The following is an 11,635-nucleotide window of genomic DNA, read 5'->3' as shown; positions in this document are numbered from 1 at the left end:
TGTAATTCAACTTTGCAGCATTACTCAAATGCAACATTTCAGTCTCATAGTTTCTTACTCCCCCTACTAGAGCTCACTTGCACCAAAGAGAAGGAAGAAAGATTCTGAATAGATACTTAAGAACAGCTTTACAATCATAAATTCTTTCCCTCTCCTTTTTTTCCAGTTCCCACCCACACCAAACATAGGGAAGAAAATGACTTTCTCTTCTCTCCCTTCCTTTCTCCCTCTTTCTGTTTCCCTTTTCCATCTCTTGTTTCATTAGTTCCAAGCATAGGATGATTTTTTTCTAATTTCTGCAAGAGCTCGAGTTTTCTCCATTAAGACCAAGAAAATCTAACAGGGAAGACAAATGACATTTCTCAACTAATGGTTGAATTCCTATTAGTATCCATGATACAAGTCGAATCCTAGATGTAGAAATAGAAGAAGGTGGACCCCCTCTCCGTCGAAAGAAATGAGATTATCGAGGATACACACATTAAAAATATTAACCAAATTTGCCCGACGTAGAGGCAATCAAGAAAGCCGCATAAGTGAATATATAACCTACAGAAAAGTGAGCTAATCCAACCAATCTTGCTTGTACAATGGAGCCAAGAAAATCTAACAGGGAAGACAAATGACATTTCTCAACTTTCCCTTCCTTTCCCCCTCTATTTACTTTCCATTCCCGTCTCTTGCTTTCACTAGTTTCAAGCATAGGATTAAAAAAATCTAATTATTCAAGAGTTCAAGTATCCTTCATTAAAGGCTCATTGCCAAAAAAATCTAGCATTTGCATATTTTGAGCAGTTCGCATTTTATACACTTACAAGTCAGAAATTGGGATTGAAAAAAATACAGATACAGATAGGTTCTTTTTAGCTAATAAGCTTCATAGACACAAATTGTAGAACTTATAGAAAAGCATTTTCTATCAAACAACTTGAATGATTGTTCTGGTTTCAGGTTGGTGGACAAATGGGACTAGGAATTATTTGGTAGGCTGGCAAAGAAATACACCCCTTTTCCTTTAGATCAAAGATTACAAACAAAAGCAAAGCGACTTGTACAGAACTCACTCACAGGGTTGACTATACATCTGATAGGAAAAAGGAAATAGAGATTCAATTTACCGGAAGAAATAGAGATTGTATTCAACTAGAGGTGCAGCAAGGAGGGGACCTTCAGTGAATAGAAAGAGTTGGATATCTTGGAAATCTGACGACAGTCATCTTGCATTTTCGACCAGCCTGGATTTTCCAGATTCTGAAATCTGATGAGTAGAATAAGTCACCCTTTGAGCTTGTTTGGGTTAAACTGTCCCCTGCCTGTAAGTTTCATCATCCCAAGATGCATCCACATGAGGAAGCTGATATTCATCAGGTTTGAGAGCCAATGCAAAGTCTGGCAGTGTTGGGGCTGTCTCCATTATCCTGCAGCAATCCTCTTCAGGTATAAGTATTTTTCCAACATGTAAATTCCATGAAGCCAATAGATGCATGACATGTGTTTGCACATAAGACTTTTAGCATTTAACCAAGGTTAATTTTTTGAAACTGAACTTTAACCATGGTTAATTGACATGCATCTCATTAAATCAATTAGATATAGTAAATTTTCATCGGTTGGTACACCGGGTGCGGGTAAGTATCGAACTCTATCTTGGAGATTGATTAAGCTTAAAACATGCATTAACTATTTTTGTAATTTGTTGTCATGACTCTGCACTTTTATTTTAGTGGGTGGGGATGGTTTGGTCTTTTTTGTGGGGATGATTTGGCCTTTTTTAATTCTTCTGTTTGGTTCAAAGGGGTTGGTTTAGTTGGTGGTGCATCAACGAGGCTTTTCCGTACTATTACAAATTTATACCTCATCAAGTCAAGAAGCTATCTTGTAATATGTCAACCCAAATTCAATATACATACAAGGAAAGCATGCCATCTCTCAAAACCAAATATCGAGCTTTAGCAATCTACTTTTAGATAAGCAATTCTGCAGCCAAGTGAGATCATCATATCTGCAAAGCCACAAAAAGAAAACTTACTTTTCATAAGAGTACAAATCCCTGTTGATCCGCACCTTGCTCGAAGTGTCCTTTGGAATTTTCTCAGCAAGATACTTCATCGTTCCCCAGAGTGGAGGATTTCTGGTTTGGCAAATGGATATCAGGTGTGCAGAAGAGAGAGGATAAGGTGAGGCGAAAATAATATGTTATGATGACATACTACAACAACGGGCGGGGGGCACCAAAATCAGGTGGGCTTAAAGCAGATGGTCTTCCTTGCGCCAGCAAGCTTAATGTCAAAACATGGCTTAGTGCAGTTTCTAACTAGATGCTTCCGATGTAATATCAGTTTAGCATACCAATGGAGGTGGAAGTTGGTCAAATGAAAATATGAAGTTTCCCAGTCTGATAAATTTTGAGCAATAGACACAGTTCTACAAGTTAGTATGAGCCTTTACATGGTAAAGTCATCCAATTAGGTCTATAAGCGAACTATTCATTACACTGCTTCATGTACACAGCGAAATTTAAACAACACTAGCTTTAGATACAGTAACATCTTGAGAAACCACATCCAAGGATATCGGATTACCGTTTGAAATGATATTTTAGAGGTTTTGTTGAAAACGATGTAGCTCAAATATGTTTCCCAAAAAGATGGAAATACCAAGGAGAAGAAAGAGATATAACCAGGATATAACAAAAAATCGATGAATAACAAGACCAACTGCAGGACACCATTTGGAAGTAATAAAGTTGAAGCTAAACTGAAGATCTCCTCTATCATCCGAGTCATTAGATAAATGCGATAACTGAAACTCTGCACTAACATATCTGATTGGAAGAGTTATTTTCTAATCAAAATTGATAGCTAAAGAAGAATTATGCGTATAGATATTTTCCCAATGTTCTTAATAGTTCTGGTCTCTATAAAGATTTGGTTTCATAATTAATCTATAGCAAAGCTACAAGTAGTTTTGCAACTTTTTTCTTTTCCAAAATAAGTTCCTCCACTGCATGGCAAGAAAAATAAAGAAAAATAGGAAGTATAGGGAGTTGAGGAGTAATGAAGGGGAGAAAAAGAAAAATGGAATGTCCAAAGTTTACCTGGAGAGAGGAACGGATGCATTGAAAGCTTCACACGCCTTCTTACTTTCTTTCAGATACTCATCTGCTGCTTGCAGGGCAGCAACAGCCATTCCATGAGATTTTTCTGTGTTCCCTTCGTCGAGGATTAGACCATGGTAATAGTATGCTGAAGCCTACACAGAATATTATGCGTCATGCATAAACTTGAGGGGAGAACAAGGCAATAGATTTAGAAGATGGCAAAGAAGCTGCTGAAGCTTCGCAAAGACCAATGGAGGGTCCTTAAAAAAATAAAGAGCTCCTCAATGTTTCCACAGGAGAAACTGTGTTTTTAGGTCAGAGACTATTCCAATAATGTGGGAAGGTCGCAGCATTAGAATCAATTATATAGCACAATAACTCTTAAGTATTAAATATCTAACCAGATCCTCTCATTCTTAGTCTCCAAAGCCCTAAAACTCACGAGAAATTTTAATCAAAACAGTGAAAATGGCGTCAAGACAATTTTTCATGCTATAGCAGGGAAATATTGAAAAACCATAGTTGCTTTATGCTATAAATACCCATTCCATGACATAATTAAGAGGAATTTTAGGTTGCTTCGACTGAAGAAAGTTATAAGCATTTAGCCTTAGAAGAGCCAAAGATCACATAAATAAGTCAGTTTAAAGTGGACTCACACTTACAAATTGAGGTAGCCAGCAAGATGTACATTATTGATTATCTTTAAGGTTATTCACAAGAAAAACAAGAAAACACAAGTTTCAGATCCCTAACACCATATGTCAGATTCTAAGAGCATTCAGCAGGGTTACAAAATCAGCCACTTCCGAAGCATTGGGATATTGAGGAGAGAATTACAACTACAGAAAAGTCCATTTTGAACACAGGTAAGTACCTCTGTCCATTACATCCTCTCAGAAGACCCAGGCCAACTTGATTGAATGAAAAGGTATGAGAAATGAATTTGTGGCATGAAATTTTGGGTGGATTACAGGACATATTAACATTTACACCACTATTTTCAGAGACCAAATTCAGATGTAGGTCATTTTCCAGCGTGTGTTATCTGGGTCCTGTGTGTTTTATCTCTGACAAAATAGCATATTTGGCTAATGAATAGACAAAGCTAAACATTTCGATATAAATTCATATGCTAATGATGGTTGGTAAAGTCAGTCAACTACACCTCAGCCCCAAACTAGTTGGGGATTAGGGTAATTCATAAGTTAATGACACTAGATAAAATAAGGTCATCCTCGCATGGATCACTCAAAAAAATGTTATATGTTATAGAGGAAAAGTTTTGTCCCAGGGAAGTCTTTCACTCATCAATAAGTAAAATCAAGGAACACTTTTGACCTATAATTTAGCTACCTCTTGATGTTGCATAGGTACTAAAATCTAGGAACTAAAGAAATAAACTAAAGAAAGAGAATCACAAGATACCTTGGCTTCAATGTATTTCCACTTCACGAAAAGCCTATGCTTTTCTCCCCAACCATTTGATAATGGGAGGTTCATGATGTTATCTTGAGCCTGCAAGGTAGCAAGAAACAAAGAAGCTGATATCTCAGACACGATCCGGCTACAACAGGAAAATATTTCATAAAATGGAATAACAAAGAGCGTTTTATTCCCCTTTCAATTGTTATGTTAGGGGAAGTAGTTAAAAGGGACCAAGGACTCCAAAACAGAAGTAAATGATCCATATATGCAATGCCAACTAGTTGGGACCAAACTAGTTACCCGTGTAGTAAGAAGTGTAAGTTCAGAGAACCCCTAATTTAATTAGCATTGGAATGAAATGGACTAGAATATAGTAGAAACGTATAGAGGATTCATATAACCCTCTTTTAAATCAAAGCAGTCGAGTATAGTATGGCAAGAGGATAAAGTACCTGCTGCCAGTATTTTACCATCTCGCATGCAAGCCTTCTTTTGACAGCCAGTGTTGCTTTAGTACTGTCAATTGCAAGTCCAAGTTGAATATCAACAGCCTAAGATCGCAGGGACAGATACATCAGATAGGGAAGAAATTTAATCCATATGGTACATTTTCTTAACTAGAGATTAAGCAACAGCTAACATCTTCATTCAACAATAACTATTAGCACAAGAAAGCAAATGGACAACACCATAATACAGCCAAAATAACAAACATGTAACCAAGCATATCAAAATGGCTAAATGAACAAAAGTCTGTTGATTTAGGTTAACTCAAATTCAGATGCTCCCCTTCACTATTGTTCACACTTTTGTAACAGAAATTTGCTAACTAGAGTCGTTTGGCTGCAATTAGATATTAGGCATATATCCAGATGACCCCCTTTGCAATTGTGCACAGTTATAACAGCAAATCTTTGACAAATAGATTGCTTTTGCTGTCTCTAGATAATACTCCCTCCATCCCAATATGTGATGCACTTTTGAAACTTATGGTCTAAAACAAACCATAGATACTTGTGTGGCCAAATCATCTCATTAAAGGTAAAATGAGAAGTTCAAACTTAAATTATTTCAATATTTTTGGGACAGGCTAAAAGGAAAGTGCATCACATAAATCGGGCCAGAGGGAGTAGCACATATCTTGCACTTTGTTAATTAGTGTGCATTAGATGCTTCCATCCATTGAAAGCAGAGGTAACAGGCATGAAGAACTCAAGCCCCACTAACAACCAAGGCAAAAGCAAAACACACATCTTTGCGTGAATATTTCATGCTTCAGTGCAGTGTATATTTATTAAGCCAATCCATGAATACAATCATTTTCTTCTTCACCAAATCAGAAACATATTGTCATAGGCAATTTCTACGAATCTTATTTATTAATATAGGAAGTCCTAACTGAGCCATCGTACGGTAATTGCAGTGTCTTTGGGGCACTATTTGAATGTAATTGACTTTTCTGGATGTTAACAAAACCAGTCGTCAAGAAAAGAGAAGCTGAAAGATTATCACTAGAAGGATAGAAGCATGATATGTATTTGCTTCATATAATTACATCGTCCAAGTAAACCCATAACAATCTCAGATATCATCGGATACTCGATAATGCAAAAAGAGAAAGACCATTCAGTAGAGCAGGGAGAAATTATGGGTGACATTTGGACATTTTAATTTTTAAAATATGCACCCAACACAAGATAGGCGCTGAATGAGCTAGTACCTGCCCTAATGCTTGGAGGCACAATGCTCGCAGAACTCCTTCGGCTAGGTCTACTGGCAGATTTCTCCTTCACACAGATAATAATAGTGAATATCTAACCCCTGAAAGGTTTAATTCGGAAACATGGATTTGAATTGAATTGGTATAAAAACCTTTGTTCAGCAGGCAACTGAGGAAGAACGTTTCGAACCGCACAATCTAGATATCCAGCAGCCCTTAGGAAAATATCAACAGAAGATCGCCTGCTCTCTGTCAGATGTTAAAGACAATATGAGGAAAACAAAAGATCAATTTGAAGGCGCAACATAGATGTCTCAAGAGAAGTTTCAGAGGCTTCGCCAAGAAATCAACTGTGATAAATATAAAGAACACAGAGACATTTACTTGTAGTTACTGAATCTGCAATATCAAACATGGGAAAAATACCCACCTTCAGATACCTTTGGTGAATAACCATCGAGAGATGTTCTAGGAAGAAGCAGCAAGTTAGCTTGCGATAACGATAGCGTTGCCATCAAGTGCAAAACGGACAGTACTTCATACCAAGCACTATACATTGCAGTTTCCTGAAATATTTTGAGAAATAAGACAGTTAAATAGAAGACTAAACATGAAAAGAAAACAAAGAGAAAAATATATTTCTAGTCTGACCTCTTCATCATCCTCTTGATTGACCCAAATAAATTGCACTTTATGTTGTAATGTGCTACCTGAAAATGGCCAAGAAAGCAACATCTCACAACTAAAATCAACAAAGTGCAAACGCTATTGAGATAGCAGCCAAAGTATGTACCATCTTTAACTAGCCCCAAAAGAACAGGCAAATAATCTTCTAGAGCCTGCAAAAGATCAGCAAGGGTTGAACCTCCTGCAAGAATTAGCTGTTATGCATCACATCCAAATATGTAAGGAAGAAAAACAATAATATTGCCAAATTCCAAGAAAATGTGCTTGTGCTTGCGCTTCCTCTGCAACTCACCGTGCTGAGTAGCAGTTTTCCTTCTTGTCCTTGTAATTGTAGGAGCTTCTTGCCCTGCCATAACCACTATTCTGGTTCTGAGAGCGGATAGGCGCTCCACGAGGGTTTTCGACAAGTGATCACCAAGTGCAAGAGAGAAATCAACTGGTTTAGGGATACGTAATCCAGGTACAAATACAGACACCTCGCCAATGTTTCCTGGCCGCCTTCTATTCCCACCAGTCTCCTGCAGCGTCGAATTAAAGCATCCCATATCCTAAAAATTTCTCGTATCTGCCAAAACACTACCATAAATTACAGAATGATCTTTCGACAAAAACAATGTCAAGAAAAATAATGACCTCTTTCATGAAAGTAAAAAATTTCCAACATGAATAACCGTGCAGAGTAAAATCATCACAAGAAAAATTGGATGACTAGGCTGGAAACTAGTCATAAAGTCACAATAAATGAGCAACCAACAGACAGTTGGCTGCTCACGAGTACTATCCCATAGATTGCCACTAGAACAATCTGTCATAAGTCAAGAAAATCTTTTGTGATTTTGTACATAAGGTGTCTAAACTTTAAAAAAAAAAAAAAAAAAAAAAAAAAAAAAAAAAAACAGCTTACCCTGGTTTTATAATCAGCAGATCAGGCAATAGGTCAATTTCTGTGGTAATTTCTGCATCACAAAAAAAGAATATTTATGTAAGTACAGGTGCAAACACACAGTATAAAGATAAAGGAGATCACAAGAAATGCATGAAAAGCGACAGGTGCATTCTACATTACCAGACTTGTGAAAACTTAAATTCCTCCTTCCATAATGAACTTGGACAAATTTGTCAAACAAGTTGGCGGCTTTGCAACAAAATTATTACAAAAAAAGTACCTTAAAGGGGAACCAAAAAGGAAGATGAAAGAAAGAGAACCACAAACTTGTAATTCACGTAACATTGGAGTAAAGAATTGCAAACCCCATTTAAGAAAGCAAACAAACATGTAAGCAAAACCCAACTCTCACAAAATTGTCAAATTATGCCCAACTGGAACAGCTAAACAACCAACCCAATACCAAAATTCCATAAGCAATCAAATTTAAGGAAACCCATTTCAGTTTTATCAAAGCTTCCAAAATCAATCAAGATTGAATTTTGTACAAAGACACCAATAAATATGACCAAGAAACATGGAAATCATAGACCTAAAATTGGTATTAGTGAAAATTATATACCTGGTTTGAAACAGAGAAGCCAATATTTTCCATCAAAAGTATTTTCTTGGAATTGATTCTAAAATGAAACAAATAAACCCTATTTTCAAGAAACAATATTTAGCTGAATTGAGCAAAACCCAAATCCACTTTGAAAGGCCAAACACAAAGGAATCAGTTCAACCTCAACTTTTATTTTTCAATAAAGAAAGAGGAATACAGATAGAAAAAAGGGAAGGTTCTTCAATCTTCAACGTACATATAGTTGAAATGTTGATAAGTAATCGTCCCCAAGGAGAGAGAGAGAAAATTAAACCCCAAGAAGAAAAACTTATATTTTAAAATAACAGGGTTAAGAGTAATTTACTAGTAATAGTAATGATTGTATAGTATTATTATTATTACTGGTGAAGTTGCTTTCCAGAAGGCGTTTGTTTGGCATGTTAACGTGGTAGTTAGTGCTAAACTGCTAATGAAAAGACAATTATTTGGTTTGCATTTTATATGCTGCCGAATCCAACCTTTTTCGGTTTCTTCCCATTTGTAAAGAATTTTTTAGTTTGTTATGCTTTATTTATGTATGTAGAAAGCAATATGACTTTGTCAAAATTCGGTCTCTTACTCCGTGCTAGGATTTTATCATCTAATGGTTTTCTAATTTAGCTAGCAAATAAATCACTTTAAGGTAGTTAACGTGTGTTAGAGCCCGTTTGGATTGGCTTATAAGTTGCTTATAAGTTGCTTATAAGCTGTTTTCAGCTTTTTTGAGTGTTTGGCTGGTCAGCTTAAAGTCATTTTGTGCTTAAAATAAGCTCAAAAAAATAATTGGGCCCATTTGACTTAGTTTATCTAAAGCAGCTTATAAGCTGAAAACAGCTTATAAGCCAAAAAAAATAAGTTAGACTACCCCAACTTATTTTTTTTAGCTTATAAGCTGTTTGCAGCTTATAGGCATAAGCCTATCCAAACAGGCTCTTAGCTTGATGACACATTGATCTTGTAGATAAGTTAGAGTAATTAAAAAAAAAATCATACAACCGTACGGCTAATTAACCATATCTAATTACTTGTGAAACAATCAAATGGATCATCGAAAGAATCAAATTTACTTCATCAGAGATGGATTTAAATTTTAAGTTTATAGATTCCTATCATTTAGTAATTTGAATTAGTACATATTTTGATTGAGTATTTGAACACGTGATAAAGTATTTTTACTAGACACTTCCTACTCAAATTTTAGAAAAGCTTCTACGTGTGTTCTCAAGCATCTATTAAACAGATAAGTTAACCATTTAAAATATGTCACCTCATTTAATTGTACACATTTACCTCAATAAAACCATAGAACATCAGGCTTGTTCTAATTAAAGGATGTGACATATTTTATGTGGTTAACTTATCAGGTACTCAATTAAAATATATCGTAGTTCGAATATCTAAATGAAATACTATGCTACAAATTTAAAAATACATTACACCAAAAATGAAATTTATTTTCTTTAAGTATTGTGCATTACCTGCAATAATAAACAAAAATGACATGATAGGGTAAACTTCTTTTTACATTATTCATCAATGATAGTGAATGGCACGAGGAATCCGAGTTGTTGGGGTTGGCGGGTATGGGCAAAGTAAGAAAGAGTACTGGTGAGCTAATGTGCGCTAGCCGCTGGCAGGTGAACAAGAATGTGTTGTTTTGGCTTTAGTACTACTTTTATTATGTCATTATCTGTTTTCCCTCTTGGCCTTATTTAAGAGTACCATAAATAGTAAGCACTTTATTATATAAGGGATGTCTTATTGATTAATGTGTTTTATAATCTGCAAACTAAACCCTTTTTATTGCACTAATCCAAATGTTTGTCCGTTTGTTTTCTTCACGTGAGGGTATTAACAATTCACTAATCCAACGATGACCCCTTCCGCAACCACATAGCTATTCCCAACGAAAAAGAAATTGAAAGATGAGTTGTTCTTACTCCATCAACCTTATTAATCATGTATTGCAACCCAATACGTAATCAAAACGCCTGTTTTTCAAAAGAAAAAACGAAAGACAGTTTCACCAAACTTATATTATATTTCTAAATAAATTTAATATTGAAGCTTCTTGTAATAATACTACAAATAAACTAAACTTACAGTAACGAAAAACTAAAGGAAAATATATATTATAATATAGTTCAGCCGTTGGATTCCAATACATTAATATTCAATATATTTCTTGTACATGGTCCTTGTCAGTGTACTATTTTTAAACATCTGTACCAGGAAAAAGGTAAGCAATTTTCCATAGTTAAACCTTATTGGCACAGTTTGGTTTTCTATACTAGACTAGATACTAGATTTAAGTGCAAATTGACGCTTTAAGGTCCTCTTAAAGTGTTAAACTATTGAATAGTCAATCCATTTTAACTATCGACGAGATAATTGTTATTGTTATCACTTTTATGGATGACTGTAAGATGACAATTACACTAATACTATACAATCACTTGGCAGGCTTTGACTTTCAAAGGGCCACTATCATCGTTTTAGGTCCCATTAGGTTGAATATTAATATCATATTTGAGGTTTATTTGGGATATTTGCTTAATTAAAACGGTGATAAGTTGTTTGATCTTTGTGTTAATGAACTAAATTATCTTCCTGTTAATGAACTAAATTCTCTTCCTAGAAAATTCTCTCTCTAACCCGGGACGGCTGGATGGTGAAGCTGCTAAAGCAGCAGCTTTAGGCCCCATAATTGTAGGGGACCCAAATTTTTTTAATGTACTGATTCTTAATGCAATTTTTTTTTTTATTATTGAATAAGTATTAATGTTTTGTTCTTATTAAAAGTGGTATACAAAATATTATACTTGTTATTACTGATATTAAAGAATATAATCAAAATGTTATACTTGTTATTACTTATATTAAAGATTTCTATTTTTATATGTGGCTTTATGACAAAAAGGAGTACTAATATGTTTTAATTATATAAAAGATGAATGACTTGCAACGAGAAGTGAGAAATAGTAAAATCAATTAACATTTGAGTAAGATTGTTATAAAGGGGTGATTTTACAAAGAATATGTTATATTAATAGATGTTGTTTTTATAGGTAAAACATTGTTAGAAATATCAGATATAATATAGCAGGCAAAAAAGTTCTAAAGGAAACTTGATTGTTATCGGAAAGATTGTTATAGTGAGTGATTATTATA

General features: G+C 35.0%; 1 protein-coding gene across 4 annotated transcripts; it reads right to left on the bottom strand.

Moving 5' to 3' along the window:
* Positions 1 to 743: 743 nt before the first annotated feature.
* Positions 744 to 8,871, bottom strand: LOC132632440 (uncharacterized). Of its 4 annotated transcripts, none has more exons than XM_060348368.1 (13): positions 8,682 to 8,871; positions 7,840 to 7,891; positions 7,228 to 7,500; positions 7,042 to 7,116; positions 6,900 to 6,958; positions 6,679 to 6,814; positions 6,401 to 6,497; positions 6,249 to 6,315; positions 4,981 to 5,079; positions 4,529 to 4,618; positions 3,098 to 3,252; positions 2,030 to 2,131; positions 744 to 1,418 (listed from the first exon to the last, which is right to left on the bottom strand). In XM_060348368.1, exons 3-13 carry the CDS (start codon positions 7,478 to 7,480, stop codon positions 1,298 to 1,300), a joined length of 1,254 nt encoding a protein of 417 aa, XP_060204351.1. In that variant the 5' UTR covers positions 7,481 to 7,500; positions 7,840 to 7,891; positions 8,682 to 8,871; the 3' UTR covers positions 744 to 1,297. The 4 variants fall into 4 exon arrangements, with proteins under 4 accessions (XP_060204351.1, XP_060204350.1, XP_060204352.1 ...); XM_060348367.1 differs by lacking the exon at positions 8,682 to 8,871 and adding an exon at positions 8,444 to 8,669; XM_060348369.1 differs by lacking the exon at positions 8,682 to 8,871 and adding an exon at positions 8,002 to 8,396.
* Between the last annotated feature and the right edge of the window lie 2,764 nt (positions 8,872 to 11,635).

The sequence above is a fragment of the Lycium barbarum genome, chromosome 3 (genome assembly GCF_019175385.1).
Source record: "Lycium barbarum isolate Lr01 chromosome 3, ASM1917538v2, whole genome shotgun sequence".
NCBI lineage: Eukaryota > Viridiplantae > Streptophyta > Magnoliopsida > Solanales > Solanaceae > Lycium > Lycium barbarum.
The sequence above is the reverse complement of the archived record's forward strand: the minus strand, read 5'-3'. Positions and strand labels throughout refer to the sequence as shown.